The sequence below is a fragment of the Mucor velutinosus genome (genome assembly GCF_035048745.1).
Source record: "Mucor velutinosus strain NIH1002 chromosome Unknown tig00001541, whole genome shotgun sequence".
Taxonomy (NCBI): Eukaryota; Fungi; Mucoromycota; class Mucoromycetes; order Mucorales; family Mucoraceae; genus Mucor; species Mucor velutinosus.
This window is the reverse complement of record NW_027041923.1, coordinates 15115-30840: the sequence shown is the minus strand read 5'-3', so window position 1 is coordinate 30840 and position 15726 is coordinate 15115. Positions and strand designations below refer to the sequence as shown.

Below are 15726 nucleotides of genomic sequence, written 5' to 3'. Positions count from 1 at the left end.
CCATTAGGAAAGAGAGATGTTTAAGAGTTTGAAATATATCTGTCAAAATGATATACGGAGCGCCTTAGTAGTAACTGATTTGTCATTCTAAGATAGGATTCAGAGTATAAACGAATATAGAGAAAGACATTTGAGTCTAATGTCAATTTGTAGTAAAGAAGTAGAATCCAATATAGTAAGCAGTGAAACGTAGCTTATACGAGTAGTGTAGGCAATTTACAACAAAAAAGAGAGATTCGATTACAAACCAAAAATTCGACTTGTAACAATATAGAGTGTAACATTAAAAATGTAAAAAACAGAAAAATGGAGAAGCTGGGCGTCGATCCCAGTGCCTCTCGCATGCTAAGGCGAGCGCTCTACCATTTGAGCTACATCCCCCACCTTTCTTTCCGCTAAAGAATTTTTTATATACTTTCATAGCCCGAATTATATCGAAGATTCCTATAACCCATCATCTCTCATCAAGTACTTGCTTATATCAATACCATAACCGAGCAAAACACTTTTAATAAGATTAACACCTGCTGACACCCTTCGTCCGGTCAAAAAAGGCCAATTTCAACCCTCTCTCCACTTTCTTTGCTGCTGATATCTCTCAACATTTAAAAGCAAAGAAATGCAACCTCAAGACCTCTCCAAAGCATCTCATTTTACATCCTCGATCGATGTTGACCCCAACTCGATTGACTTTGGTCTCACTTCCCTCCCACCTGCTTCGCCACTGATCAAACTGCGTTGTCGACCTTTATGGTTGAGGTCAGACATCGTTTGAGCAGATTTAGAATCTGCCCATGCTGAAATTGCGCAGTTGAAAACAGCCCTGGCTGAATCAGAGGCTGCTAGAGACGCCCTTGCGGCTCAATTGGCAGCTATCAACGCTCAATCACCACCAATGTTGCTCCCACCACCATAGACGCTGTATCGTCGAACACTCCAACACCACCATCAACAACATCTGCCTCCAAGTCTACCCCCAGCTACTCCCAATCTCAAGTTACAAACGCAACCATCTTTTGCTGCCGTCGTTGCATCCAGTGCAGGTACAAAGCGTAAGAAGAAGCCTGCTGCTTCGTCCTCCTCCATCTGCCACCAGGCATCCGCTACTCTTGCTCGTCTTTTTGCTCCCTCAAAGTGATATACCATCTGGTTATCAATTTGTGTACTATGCTACTCCTGTCCGCCGTCGTCTTTCTGAGCTGCGTCGCCTTGTTCAAGGCGTAGGATTGAATAACTCTCGTGTGCTGGATATTCAATATCCTGTACAGAATGTGATTTCTTTCCTTGTTCACAACGACTATGTTCTCACCCTCACCAAAGCCATGCATCTACATGGTCGTGGCTCTTCTCCGTTGATTGACTTTGATCCATGTGATCCAGTCAATCTCAAAGATCCCAAATTTGCTTCTCTCTCTCGTGATCTGCGTGTCCAAAAGGCCATTGAGGTCGAAAACCTTCGCTGCCTTCGTTCGCTGTCTTTTGTCCGTCGCTCTGTCCGTGTTTTCTGTTGCTCGTTCTTTTCTTTTTGTATGATCGCATCAACCAAGCCCAATTTGATGCCATTTTGAAAGAAGAAATGCCTGCTCGTTCCTCCTCCTCTGCTGCTGCTAAACCACCATCCCGATCCTCTGATCAAGAGCGTTTAGCCAAGAAACAACGTTTGAGTTATCTTGGCTACCTCTTGCATCATGATGCTGAAACTGCCTCTCTCTTGGCTTATGCTGTCTCCCCCACTCTCTCTGCCTACCAAGGATCTTGAAATGTCAGAGCCTTCTGATAACTGATTGACACCTTGTTGTTAAAATCGTTTTGCTCTCTCATTCCCACTCTCATTGTTTCTGTTTCTGCTGCCTTTGTGGTAGTGTCCGTATTCACTTTGTCCTCCTTCTCTGCTTCTTTCTCGTTTGGTCTTTGTCTCTCTGCTCATTTTGCTATATGCAAATGCCTCGTTTTCTCCTTTTTTTTCTTGCTTTTTTTGTGCCACTGAGGTCTGTGGGTTTATTTTGTCTGTGCTGCCTGTCTGAACATCGAGGTATCCCCAATTGCATGTCTCATACACCATAGCTTCTTATTCTCTACCCTTTTATCTCACTTGTTTTACTCCTTTTTCCTGCCTGTACTTCTTTTTTACCAGTTTAATTTTTAGTTTAGGACCTTTTTTCCCTTTTCTGGACACTTGCATGTTGTTCCTGCATGGAGATCAAACTATTAATTTAAGCTTTTTTGCTGTACGTCGCTTCTCAGGACTTGCAACTAATGATCCAAAGATCGCATGCATATAAGTCTATATTTTTTACATTGCTAATTCATTGTAATCAATAAACAACCATAAATTTTCGCCTGAGCTACATCCCCATCTCTTTCCGTTTTTCATCACTTTTTGCCACCTTCCCCGGTAAAAAGTATTTCCTCACTATAAAAGCGGTTATCTCGACAACAAACACTCCAACTAGCCTTCAGTTGTACCAGTTTACTTGCATTTAGTCAACGTACATTGTGTTATAACTTCCAGTTTGTTGGACATCTTTTTCATATTTTATTGAATCTCCAAAGTTTGATAGAATATTTTCAGCCATGCTCAACAATAATCAGCAATCTATGGATTTGAATCAGCTCATCCAAACTGTTCAACAACAACAGCAACAACTGGTCTCTCTCACCGAGCGAGTACAGCAACATGACAATCTCCTTGCTCGCCTGGACCTTTTGGAAAAGGAAAATGGAGAATTGAAAAATCAGTTACAGGCCAAGGACCTTGCAATTGAAAAATTACAGGGCCAACTCTCATCCCGCCGCACCAATCAAGGTGCTCAATCCAGCTCTCAGGTAACACCAACCCAAGAGCTTGTTACTATTCACCAACCCGATGCTACTCAAGGTAGCTACGCATCTGCTGCCCGTAAAGGTGCCCAACATCGTGACCCTGCCCGTACTACCAAGCGACGTCTTGCTGCAGGTCGTATGTTCCAAACCGCCACCACCAAAGGTCAACAAGGATACCAGTATGTGTATCTAGGCCGCTCTGGTAAAATCCTGCGCTCTGAGGTTCGTTACCAACTTCGCCGAGCTGGTATTGATACTGGCCGTGTGTTAGACATCTGTTTCCCTGCCACTGGCGTCATTGGCATCTTGCTCCACATCCAATATGTAGAGGAGTTTCTCGCCTGTATGCGCAAATGTGAAGCTGATCACATTGAAAACTTTCAACCCTTGGATCCCAACAACATTGCTGATCCCAAATATGCTGATCTTGCCATTGAAGAGCGTGAGCAATTGATCTATGAATTCACCAACACCCGTGCTCTGCAAACCCTCTCTTTCCTTCGTCCACTCAACGTTAGTGGCGTTGGCAAATACTTTGTCTCTGCTGGCTGGATCTCTCAAGAAGAGCTAGATATAGCCGTCTCTGAAGCTATCGGTCGTCTTGCCGAGAAGGAGCCCAAAAAGGCTAAATTCTTGTTCAAGCGTCAAAAGGAAGATCATGACAGCAATGGCTCTGCTATGGAACTCTAATGAGTAACATAGCTACTAGTCATACTCCCAATAACAACCCAGTCCACTCCTTTCAAGTCTCTCTCTCCCTTTGGAATGCCAATGGTCTACGTCAATCAACAGTACATGATGTTCTCCATCATGTTCAGAACACTCATGTACTGCTTGTCACTGAAACCTGGCTAACCTCTGGTTCTTTCCCTACTAACTGGTCTCAATTCCACCTCTATGGCTCTAAAGTACCTGGTGCATTTAACCGTGGTTCTGGTGGCATTACTGCCTTTGTCTCTCCTTCCTGTCCTTTCTCTGTCTCTCAACTTCCGTCTTACAATGCACACACTTTGTCCCTTAAGGTTGGCACCCTTACGGTTCATTGTGTGTATCTGCCTCCACCCTTATCTTCGGATAAGGTGCTCTCGCTTCTTCGCTCGTTACCCGTAACCAGTGATACCATCCTTTGTGGTGATTTCAATGCTCGCTTTGGATCTCTACTGGGTGATACTAATGCTAATCCTCGTGGTACCTCACTACTGCCATGGCTGGAGGAGTCCTCTTTTTCCATTCTCAATGAGTCTTTAGCATTTGGTACACCCACATTCACAACTTTTCGACGTCAACAAGAGGTTCATAGCATCATTGATCTGTTTCTTACAAACATTGGCGAGGCTGCTCTGTTACATCCTCAACTGGTGGTTGAATCTGATCTGTCTCTTGGCTCTGATCATCGGCTGATGGTACTTACTTTCGAGTATGTGCCCCCTCCCGATGATACTCTTGGTTCTGGTAGCTCTGGTGGTTTGGCCCCTAGACGGCAATGGAAGCTCTCGAAATTGAGGAAAAAGCGGCCTTTGGGCTTGCTTCGTGAATCCTTTCGAACTTCTGTTGCTCCTTTGGTTGGTTCTCTCTCTGGTTTGGTGTCTGCTCCCCCTGGTGTTTGTCCAGATATTGATGCAATCAACGATTCTTTGAATCAATGTTTGTATGAATCTCTGGATAGCTCAATTGGTGTGAAATCTGGTCGTCCTGGCCACTGGAAAAAGTACTGGACACAGGAAATTGAGGATGCTGCTCGTGAAAGAGATACTATGTATAGTAGATGGAGGTGGGCAAGTCGTTTTGCCAAAGTCGAAACATGGAATCTCTATCAAGCTGCTCACAGGCGTTTTCGTTCTCTTGTACAAGCTGCTAAGCGTCGATCGTGGAATCAGTTTTGCTCTGATTTGGAAAAGGATTTTTCGAAAGCTACTGCTGCAATCAAGCGCATTAAAAGAAACAAGGAATGCTCTGCAACGTACAGTCATCCAGACGGTCCAACTGCCTCTGTCAACACAATGGCGTCCCATCTTGCCTCTGTCTATGATGGCTCCCTGTTGAATAATGCGTCTCGCCTTGCTGCTCCGTCCAATTTCTCTGATTTGCCTTATGATGTGTCCACCGCTGATTTGGGTCTATTTGATGCTGATACACTTGTCTCCCTCATTAAGCGTTTGCCAAATGGGAAAGCTCCTGGTCCTGATCATTTGAAAGCTGAAATGCTGAAGGCTCTAGCATCTGACATTGCACCCGTATTGTCTCTGCTCTTTACACTCTGCTCTCAGTGGTCGTATACACCAGCCCTATGGCGACATGCTCAAGTCTTTCCCATTTACAAGAAAGGTGATGTATCTGATCCTGCAAACTTTCGTCCAATTTCGCTTACTTCGGTGATGCGTAAATTGTTCGAATTCTCTCTGATGCCTGCTCTTGATGAACATTCGCCTGCACTTGATGTTGCTCAAGGTGGCTTTCGCCCACAGCGTAGTCCTCTGGATCAAGCCCTCTGTTTACATGACTTGATGCACGACTACTTCCTCACCCACCATCACTATCCTGTGGTTGCTTTCCTAGACATCAAATCAGCGTATGATACCGTGGATCGTCGAGTAATTTGGGATGCTCTCTCTCGTTCTTCTCTGCCTCGTTCAGTTCTCAGTTTGCTCATCCACATGTTCGATGATGTACTCGTGTCTGTGTTGATTGCAAATCACACCTCTGTTCCCTTTTCGCCTGCTACTGGCGTATTGCAGGGTTCAGTGCTCAGCCCTCACTTGTACTCTCTGTACATCAACTCTCTGCCTGCTGTTCTTCGTTCTGCTGTCAGTCGCGGTACTATGGTATCACCACCTGGGATGCCTAGTGTTTGCGTGAATAGCCTGCTCTTTGCTGATGATGTGGCCATATTTGGCTCTCGTACTGATGTGCAAACCATGTTGGATATCGCTTCAGATCACTCGTTCTCTCTTGGCTACAGGTGGAAACCATCAAAATGTGCTGTACTTTGTGCTCCTACTGCCTCTACTCGTCATCCATTGTCTCTATACGGTGAACCTCTTCCTGTGGTAGAGGAATTCACGTATCTTGGTATGCCGTTTAGATATAAAGGTCTGTATGCCCCTGGGATTCTCAATCTGCGTGCTTCTGGTGCTATCAAGACAATGGCATTGTTAAATTCGGTTGGTGTCAATCGAAATGGTTTTTCTCTGTTGCTTTGTGCTCGTTTGTATAAAAGCTTTATTCGTCCCAAACTGGAATACGGCTTAGCTATATCTCATCTCTCTTTCCGTGACTTCAAGGCTCTTGATGCTCTGCAAAATCGATTGGTTGGTATGTTTGTTGGTAGTACATGGTACAATGTTGCCAAACATTTGACCTGTCTTCCCAGCATGAAGCATCGATATAACGTTCTGACAACACGTTATGCCCTTCGTGCTGATACTCTCCCTGATGATTGCTTGTTGGTTCTGCTTCGTCGTGGTTTACTGTACACTCGTCTAGACAGATTTATCTGTCAAAACCCGTTGTATCTAACACTGCCTGATCCGCCGCCATTCACCACTGCTGGTCTTACTGAAGTCTTTGATTCGTATTGGCAAGATCAAGTAGATCGTCAACTTGCTGCTGCTGCTGTTTCTGGTGCTCAGACTCTCCTTCGTGCTTGTCGTCCGTCTGTCTCTCGTCCAGATCCCATCCTGTATCTGCCTATTGGTCGATCTGCTCGTAGTCGTCTTGTGCGGTGGCGTCTTGGACGTTTCACCAATATGCGTGAAGAATGTCCGTGCACTACCGGTGAGTTTATCTCCCGAGATCACTTTCTGACATGTCGTGCTCTGGATCGTACCTTTTTTGATGCTTTGCCACCTGCTCCACCTGGTGTACATCGCATTGACCATGCTCTGAACTGTCTTCCAGACAAAGCTTCAGCTGGTCCACCGTACTTTTGGTCTGCTTTGCTCCTTTTGTTGCATGCCATTGATTGCCTTGTGCATCCTCTGGCTGTGATCCCACCAGATCCAGATCCTGGATCGCTCTGGTTTTCTGCTCATTGATGAACGTTTGTTGTTTTTGCTTTCTCGGTGCGATGCCACGGTGGTAAGTAATTATCAAAGTTCCCATCCGTTGGTCATTCCTCCAGATCAAATCAACAATACCAGTATTCATGCCGCTCCTTTGCCACTACCACACTTTCCTTTTTCCCTTTTTCTTAGTTAGTGTCCCCTTAAGGGTTTTTTGTACCTGCTACTCTTTTGTTTCTAGAATTCTAGGCTAATGCTCCCATCGAGTGCCCATTGAATTCATGTATATAATAAAAATCAACGTTAAACTGAGCTACATCCCCACCTTTCTTTCCGCTAAAGAATTTTTTATATACTTTCATAGCCCGAATTATATCGAAGATTCCTATAACCCATCATCTCTCATCAAGTACTTGCTATATCAATACCATAACCGAGCAAAACACTTTTAATAAGATTACACCTGCTGACACCCTTTCGTCCGGTCAAAAAAGGCCAATTTCAACCCTCTCTCCACCTTTCTTTGCTGCTGATATCTCTCAACATTTAAAAGCAAAGAAAATGCAACCTCAAGACCTCTCCAAAGCATCTCATTTCACATCTTCGATCGATGTTGACCCCAACTCGATTGACTTTGGTCTCACTTCCCTCCCACCTGCTTCGGCCACTGATCAAACTGCGTTGTCGACCTTTATGGTTGAGGTCAGACATCGTTTGAGCAGATTAGAATCTGCCCATGCTGAAATTGCGCAGTTGAAAACAGCCCTGGCTGAATCAGAGGCTGCTAGAGACGCCCTTGCGGCTCAATTGGCAGCTATCAACGCTCAATCCACCACCAATGTTGCTCCCACCACCATAGACGTTGTATCGTCGAACACTCCAACACCACCATCAACAACATCTGCCTCCAAGTCTACCCCCAGCTACTCCCAATCTCAAGTTACAGCACAACCATCTTTTGCTGCCGTCGTTGCATCCAATGCAGGTGCAAAGCGTAAGAAGAAGCCTGCTGCTCGTCCTCCTCCATCTGCCACCAAGGCATCCGCTACTCTTGCTCGTCTTTTTGCTCCTCAAAGTGATATACCATCTGGTTATCAATTTGTGTACTATGCTACTCCTGTCCGCCGTCGTCTTTCTGAGCTGCGTCGCCTTGTTCAAGGCGTAGGATTGAATAACTCTCGTGTGCTGGATATTCAATATCCTGTACAGAATGTGATTTCTTTCCTTGTTCACAACGACTATGTTCTCACCCTCACCAAAGCCATGCATCTACATGGTCGTGGCTCTTCTCCGTTGATTGACTTTGATCCATGTGATCCAGTCAATCTCAAAGATCCCAAATTTGCTTCTCTCTCTCGTGATCTGCGTGTCCAAAAGGCCATTGAGGTCGAAAACCTTCGCTGCCTTCGTTCGCTGTCTTTTGTCCGTCGCTCTGTCCGTGTTTCTGTTGCTCGTTCTTTTCTTTTGTATGATCGCATCAACCAAGCCCAATTTGATGCCATTTTGAAAGAAGAAATGCTTGCTCGTTCCTCCTCCTCTGCTGCTGCTAAACCACCATCCCGATCCTCTGATCAAGAGCGTTTAGCCAAGAAACAACGTTTGAGTTATCTTGGCTACCTCTTGCATCATGATGCTGAAACTGCCTCTCTTTTGGCTTATGCTGTCTCCCCAACTCTCTCTGCTACCAAGGATTTTGAAATGTCAGAGCCTTCTGATAACTGATTGACACCTTGTTGTTGAAATCGTTTTGCTCTCTCATTCCCACTCTCATTGTTTCTGTTTCTGCTGCCTTTGTGGTAGTGTCCGTATTCACTTTGTCCTCCTTCTCTGCTTCTTTCTCGTTTGGTCTTTGTCTCTCTACTCATTTTGCTAAATGCAAATGCCTCGTTTTCTCCTTTTTTTTCTTGCTTTTTTTGTGCCACTGAGGTCTGTGGGTTTATTTTGTCTGTGCTGCTGTCTGAACATCGAGGTATCCTCAATTGCATTTCTCATACACCATAGCTTCTTATTCTCTACCCTTTTATCTCACTTGTTTTACTCCTTTTTCCTGCCTGTACTTCTTTTTTTACCAGTTTAATTTTTGGTTTAGGACCTTTTTTCCCTTTTCTGGACACTTGCATGTTGTTCCTGCATGGAGATCAAACTATTAATTTAAGCTTTTTTGCTGTACGTCGCTTCTCAGGACTTGCAACTAATGATCCAAAGATCGCATGCATATAAGTCTGTATTTTTTACATTGCTAATTCATTGTAATCAATAAACAACCATAAATTTTCGCCTGAGCTACATCCCCATCTCTTTCCGTTTTTCATCACTTTTTGCCACCTTCCCCCGGTAAAAAGTATTTCCTCACTATAAAAGCGGTTTATCTCGACAACAAACACTCCAACTAGCCTTCAGTTGTACCAGTTTACTTGCATTTAGTCAACGTACATTGTGTTATAACTTCCAGTTTGTTGGACATCTTTTTCATATTTTATTGAATCTCCAAAGTTTGATAGAATATTTTCAGCCATGCTCAACAATAATCAGCAATCTATGGATTTGAATCAGCTCATCCAAACTGTTCAACAACAACAGCAACAACTGGTCTCTCTCACCGAGCGAGTACAGCAACATGACAATCTCCTTGCTCGCCTGGACCTTTTGGAAAAGGAAAATGGAGAATTGAAAAATCAGTTACAGGCCAAGGACCTTGCAATTGAAAAATTACAGGGCCAACTCTCATCCCGCCGCACCAATCAAGGTGCTCAATCCAGCTCTCAGGTAACACCAACCCAAGAGCTTGTTACTATTCACCAACCCGATGCTACTCAAGGTAGCTACGCATCTGCTGCCCGTAAAGGTGCCCAACATCGTGACCCTGCCCGTACTACCAAGCGACGTCTTGCTGCAGGTCGTATGTTCCAAACCGCCACCACCAAAGGTCAACAAGGATACCAGTATGTGTATCTAGGCCGCTCTGGTAAAATCCTGCGCTCTGAGGTTCGTTACCAACTTCGCCGAGCTGGTATTGATACTGGCCGTGTGTTAGACATCTGTTTCCCTGCCACTGGCGTCATTGGCATCTTGCTCCACATCCAATATGTAGAGGAGTTTCTCGCCTGTATGCGCAAATGTGAAGCTGATCACATTGAAAACTTTCAACCCTTGGATCCCAACAACATTGCTGATCCCAAATATGCTGATCTTGCCATTGAAGAGCGTGAGCAATTGATCTATGAATTCACCAACACCCGTGCTCTGCAAACCCTCTCTTTCCTTCGTCCACTCAACGTTAGTGGCGTTGGCAAATACTTTGTCTCTGCTGGCTGGATCTCTCAAGAAGAGCTAGATATAGCCGTCTCTGAAGCTATCGGTCGTCTTGCCGAGAAGGAGCCCAAAAAGGCTAAATTCTTGTTCAAGCGTCAAAAGGAAGATCATGACAGCAATGGCTCTGCTATGGAACTCTAATGAGTAACATAGCTACTAGTCATACTCCCAATAACAACCCAGTCCACTCCTTTCAAGTCTCTCTCTCCCTTTGGAATGCCAATGGTCTACGTCAATCAACAGTACATGATGTTCTCCATCATGTTCAGAACACTCATGTACTGCTTGTCACTGAAACCTGGCTAACCTCTGGTTCTTTCCCTACTAACTGGTCTCAATTCCACCTCTATGGCTCTAAAGTACCTGGTGCATTTAACCGTGGTTCTGGTGGCATTACTGCCTTTGTCTCTCCTTCCTGTCCTTTCTCTGTCTCTCAACTTCCGTCTTACAATGCACACACTTTGTCCCTTAAGGTTGGCACCCTTACGGTTCATTGTGTGTATCTGCCTCCACCCTTATCTTCGGATAAGGTGCTCTCGCTTCTTCGCTCGTTACCCGTAACCAGTGATACCATCCTTTGTGGTGATTTCAATGCTCGCTTTGGATCTCTACTGGGTGATACTAATGCTAATCCTCGTGGTACCTCACTACTGCCATGGCTGGAGGAGTCCTCTTTTTCCATTCTCAATGAGTCTTTAGCATTTGGTACACCCACATTCACAACTTTTCGACGTCAACAAGAGGTTCATAGCATCATTGATCTGTTTCTTACAAACATTGGCGAGGCTGCTCTGTTACATCCTCAACTGGTGGTTGAATCTGATCTGTCTCTTGGCTCTGATCATCGGCTGATGGTACTTACTTTCGAGTATGTGCCCCCTCCCGATGATACTCTTGGTTCTGGTAGCTCTGGTGGTTTGGCCCCTAGACGGCAATGGAAGCTCTCGAAATTGAGGAAAAAGCGGCCTTTGGGCTTGCTTCGTGAATCCTTTCGAACTTCTGTTGCTCCTTTGGTTGGTTCTCTCTCTGGTTTGGTGTCTGCTCCCCCTGGTGTTTGTCCAGATATTGATGCAATCAACGATTCTTTGAATCAATGTTTGTATGAATCTCTGGATAGCTCAATTGGTGTGAAATCTGGTCGTCCTGGCCACTGGAAAAAGTACTGGACACAGGAAATTGAGGATGCTGCTCGTGAAAGAGATACTATGTATAGTAGATGGAGGTGGGCAAGTCGTTTTGCCAAAGTCGAAACATGGAATCTCTATCAAGCTGCTCACAGGCGTTTTCGTTCTCTTGTACAAGCTGCTAAGCGTCGATCGTGGAATCAGTTTTGCTCTGATTTGGAAAAGGATTTTTCGAAAGCTACTGCTGCAATCAAGCGCATTAAAAGAAACAAGGAATGCTCTGCAACGTACAGTCATCCAGACGGTCCAACTGCCTCTGTCAACACAATGGCGTCCCATCTTGCCTCTGTCTATGATGGCTCCCTGTTGAATAATGCGTCTCGCCTTGCTGCTCCGTCCAATTTCTCTGATTTGCCTTATGATGTGTCCACCGCTGATTTGGGTCTATTTGATGCTGATACACTTGTCTCCCTCATTAAGCGTTTGCCAAATGGGAAAGCTCCTGGTCCTGATCATTTGAAAGCTGAAATGCTGAAGGCTCTAGCATCTGACATTGCACCCGTATTGTCTCTGCTCTTTACACTCTGCTCTCAGTGGTCGTATACACCAGCCCTATGGCGACATGCTCAAGTCTTTCCCATTTACAAGAAAGGTGATGTATCTGATCCTGCAAACTTTCGTCCAATTTCGCTTACTTCGGTGATGCGTAAATTGTTCGAATTCTCTCTGATGCCTGCTCTTGATGAACATTCGCCTGCACTTGATGTTGCTCAAGGTGGCTTTCGCCCACAGCGTAGTCCTCTGGATCAAGCCCTCTGTTTACATGACTTGATGCACGACTACTTCCTCACCCACCACCACTACCCTGTGGTTGCTTTCCTAGACATCAAATCAGCGTATGATACCGTGGATCGTCGAGTGATTTGGGATGCTCTCTCTCGTTCCTCTCTGCCTCGTTCAGTTCTCAGTTTGCTCATCCACATGTTCGATGATGTACTCGTGTCTGTGTTGATTGCAAATCACACCTCTGTTCCCTTTTCGCCTGCTACTGGCGTATTGCAGGGTTCAGTGCTCAGCCCTCACTTGTACTCTCTGTACATCAACTCTCTGCCTGCTGTTCTTCGTTCTGCTGTCAGTCGCGGTACTATGGTATCACCACCTGGGATGCCTAGTGTTTGCGTGAATAGCCTGCTCTTTGCTGATGATGTGGCCATATTTGGCTCTCGTACTGATGTGCAAACCATGTTGGATATCGCTTCAGATCACTCGTTCTCTCTTGGCTACAGGTGGAAACCATCAAAATGTGCTGTACTTTGTGCTCCTACTGCCTCTACTCGTCATCCATTGTCTCTATACGGTGAACCTCTTCCTGTGGTAGAGGAATTCACGTATCTTGGTATGCCGTTTAGATATAAAGGTCTGTATGCCCCTGGGATTCTCAATCTGCGTGCTTCTGGTGCTATCAAGACAATGGCATTGTTAAATTCGGTTGGTGTCAATCGAAATGGTTTTTCTCTGTTGCTTTGTGCTCGTTTGTATAAAAGCTTTATTCGTCCCAAACTGGAATACGGCTTAGCTATATCTCATCTCTCTTTCCGTGACTTCAAGGCTCTTGATGCTCTGCAAAATCGATTGGTTGGTATGTTTGTTGGTAGTACATGGTACAATGTTGCCAAACATTTGACCTGTCTTCCCAGCATGAAGCATCGATATAACGTTCTGACAACACGTTATGCCCTTCGTGCTGATACTCTCCCTGATGATTGCTTGTTGGTTCTGCTTCGTCGTGGTTTACTGTACACTCGTCTAGACAGATTTATCTGTCAAAACCCGTTGTATCTAACACTGCCTGATCCGCCGCCATTCACCACTGCTGGTCTTACTGAAGTCTTTGATTCGTATTGGCAAGATCAAGTAGATCGTCAACTTGCTGCTGCTGCTGTTTCTGGTGCTCAGACTCTCCTTCGTGCTTGTCGTCCGTCTGTCTCTCGTCCAGATCCCATCCTGTATCTGCCTATTGGTCGATCTGCTCGTAGTCGTCTTGTGCGGTGGCGTCTTGGACGTTTCACCAATATGCGTGAAGAATGTCCGTGCACTACCGGTGAGTTTATCTCCCGAGATCACTTTCTGACATGTCGTGCTCTGGATCGTACCTTTTTTGATGCTTTGCCACCTGCTCCACCTGGTGTACATCGCATTGACCATGCTCTGAACTGTCTTCCAGACAAAGCTTCAGCTGGTCCACCGTACTTTTGGTCTGCTTTGCTCCTTTTGTTGCATGCCATTGATTGCCTTGTGCATCCTCTGGCTGTGATCCCACCAGATCCAGATCCTGGATCGCTCTGGTTTTCTGCTCATTGATGAACGTTTGTTGTTTTTGCTTTCTCGGTGCGATGCCACGGTGGTAAGTAATTATCAAAGTTCCCATCCGTTGGTCATTCCTCCAGATCAAATCAACAATACCAGTACTCATGCCGATCCTCTGCAACTACCACACTTTCCTTTTTCCCTTTTTCTTCGTTAGTGTCCTCATAAGGGTTTTTTGTACCTGCTACTCTTTTGTTTCTAGAATTCTAGGCTAATGCTCCCATCGAGTGCCCATTGAATTCATGTATATAATAAAAATCAACGTTAAACTGAGCTACATCCCCCACCTTTCTTTCCGCTAACCAATTTTTTTAATACATTGAAGCCCAGTAATATTGAAAAAATTGACCCAACTCTACAATTCCATACAATACATAGCAAGAACATCATTCCAGACGACACCAAAGTAGGCCAGGCATTAAGCTCTGCGTCCTCTCTTTCTCCAGGTCAAAAACGGCCAAGTTCCTCAAGATCTCCACCTTTTTTCGCTGTAGATTTCACTCAACAGTTGAAAACAAAGAAAATGACATTCACTCCAACCTCTCATCAGCACCATCATCCACAAACATCAGTTGATATCATCAACATTTCTACTGATTTTGGACCAACAACTCCTCCATCTGCCTCTCCAGCGAGTGAACAGCAACTTTCAACCTTTATGATTGAGGTTCGAAATCGCTTAGCTCGTCTGGAAACCGCCCATGTCGAAATTGAGCGGTTAAAAACAGCCCTGGCAGAGTCTGAAGCTGCTCGTCACGCTCTCGAAGCCCAACTTGCAGCTGCTACTGGTACTACAACTAGCCTGGCTCCCAAACCATCATCATCCCACCCACCTCCTGCCACTACTACCACCACAACAGCACCAACATCAACTACATGCACCAATGCTACCTCTGCCACCTCTTCGTCTCCAGGAAATCAACCATCTTTTGCTGCCGTCGTTGCATCTAATACAGGTGCAAAGCGTAAGAAGAAGCCTGCTGCTCGTCCTCCTCCTCCATCTGCCACCAAGGCATCCGCTACTCTTGCTCGTCTTTTTGCTCCTCAAAGTGATATACCATCTGGTTATCAATTTGTGTACTATGCTACTCCTGTCCGCCGTCGTCTTTCTGAGCTGCGTCGCCTTGTTCAAGGCGTAGGATTGAATAACTCTCGTGTGCTGGATATTCAATATCCTGTACAGAATGTGATTTCTTTCCTTGTTCACAACGACTATGTTCTCACCCTCACCAAAGCCATGCATCTCCATGGTCGTGGCTCTTCTCCGTTGATTGACTTTGATCCATGTGATCCAGTCAATCTCAAAGATCCCAAATTTGCTTCTCTCTCTCGTGATCTGCGTGTCCAAAAGGCCATTGAGGTCGAAAACCTTCGCTGCCTTCGTTCGCTGTCTTTTGTCCGTCGCTCTGTCCGTGTTTCTGTTGCTCGTTCTTTTCTTTTGTATGATCGCATCAACCAAGCCCAATTTGATGCCATTTTGAAAGAAGAAATGCTTGCTCGTTCCTCCTCCTCTGCTGCTGCTAAACCACCATCCCGATCCTCTGATCAAGAGCGTTTAGCCAAGAAACAACGTTTGAGTTATCTTGGCTACCTCTTGCATCATGATGCTGAAACTGCCTCTCTTTTGGCTTATGCTGTCTCCCCCACTCTCTCTGCTACCAAGGATCTTGAAATGTCAGAGCCTTCTGATAACTGATTGACACCTTGCTGTTGAAATCGTTTTGCTCTCTCATTCCCACTCTCGTTGTTTCTGTTTCTGCTGCCTTTATGGTAGTGTCTGTATTTACTTTGTCCTCCTTCTCTGCTTCTTTCTCGTTTGGTCTTTGTCTCTCTGCTCATTTTGCTATATGCAAATGCCTCGTTTTCTCCTTTTTTTCTTGCTTTTTTTGTGCCACTGAGGTCTGTGGGTTTATTTTGTCTGTGCTGTTGTCTGAACATCGAGGTATCCTCAATTGCATGTCTCATACACCATAGCTTCTTATTCTCTACCCTTTTATCTCACTTGTTTTACTCCTTTTTCCTGCCTGTACTTCTTTTTTACCAGTTTAATTTTTAGTTTAGGACCTTTTTTCCCTTTTCTGGACACTTGCATGTTGTTC

General features: G+C 45.1%; 7 protein-coding genes and 1 non-coding gene across 8 annotated transcripts; 7 read left to right on the top strand and 1 right to left on the bottom strand.

Moving 5' to 3' along the window:
* Window positions 1-307: 307 nt before the first annotated feature.
* Window positions 308-381, bottom strand: ATC70_004674. The gene has a single exon. It is a non-coding gene; the product is annotated as a tRNA-Ala (tRNA).
* Window positions 382-619: 238 nt separating this feature from the next.
* On the top strand, window positions 620-1759 carry ATC70_004673 (uncharacterized protein; the record flags this gene model as incomplete). The annotated part of the gene is made up of 3 exons (XM_064823975.1): window positions 620-759; window positions 917-1497; window positions 1572-1759. The coding sequence occupies 3 exons, from the start codon at window positions 620-622 to the stop codon at window positions 1757-1759; spliced, it is 909 nt and encodes a 302-aa protein (XP_064677557.1).
* Window positions 1760-2574: 815 nt separating this feature from the next.
* EXO1_4 (Rad2 nuclease) lies at window positions 2575-3513 on the top strand (the record flags this gene model as incomplete). The annotated part of the gene is made up of 1 exon (XM_064823974.1): window positions 2575-3513. The coding sequence occupies one exon, from the start codon at window positions 2575-2577 to the stop codon at window positions 3511-3513; it is 939 nt and encodes a 312-aa protein (XP_064677556.1).
* A 75-nt stretch (window positions 3514-3588) lies between these two features.
* ATC70_004671 (uncharacterized protein) lies at window positions 3589-6857 on the top strand (the record flags this gene model as incomplete). The annotated part of the gene is made up of 2 exons (XM_064823973.1): window positions 3589-3597; window positions 3642-6857. The coding sequence occupies 2 exons, from the start codon at window positions 3589-3591 to the stop codon at window positions 6855-6857; spliced, it is 3225 nt and encodes a 1074-aa protein (XP_064677555.1).
* A 528-nt stretch (window positions 6858-7385) lies between these two features.
* ATC70_004670 (uncharacterized protein) lies at window positions 7386-8546 on the top strand (the record flags this gene model as incomplete). The annotated part of the gene is made up of 1 exon (XM_064823972.1): window positions 7386-8546. One exon carries the CDS (start codon window positions 7386-7388, stop codon window positions 8544-8546), a length of 1161 nt encoding a protein of 386 aa, XP_064677554.1.
* A 792-nt stretch (window positions 8547-9338) lies between these two features.
* On the top strand, window positions 9339-10277 carry ATC70_004669 (uncharacterized protein; the record flags this gene model as incomplete). The annotated part of the gene is made up of 1 exon (XM_064823971.1): window positions 9339-10277. The coding sequence occupies one exon, from the start codon at window positions 9339-9341 to the stop codon at window positions 10275-10277; it is 939 nt and encodes a 312-aa protein (XP_064677553.1).
* Window positions 10278-10352: 75 nt separating this feature from the next.
* On the top strand, window positions 10353-13621 carry ATC70_004668 (uncharacterized protein; the record flags this gene model as incomplete). The annotated part of the gene is made up of 2 exons (XM_064823970.1): window positions 10353-10361; window positions 10406-13621. 2 exons carry the CDS (start codon window positions 10353-10355, stop codon window positions 13619-13621), a joined length of 3225 nt encoding a protein of 1074 aa, XP_064677552.1.
* A 529-nt stretch (window positions 13622-14150) lies between these two features.
* On the top strand, window positions 14151-15323 carry ATC70_004667 (uncharacterized protein; the record flags this gene model as incomplete). Its single annotated transcript, XM_064823969.1, has 1 exon — window positions 14151-15323. One exon carries the CDS (start codon window positions 14151-14153, stop codon window positions 15321-15323), a length of 1173 nt encoding a protein of 390 aa, XP_064677551.1.
* Window positions 15324-15726: the final 403 nt, after the last annotated feature.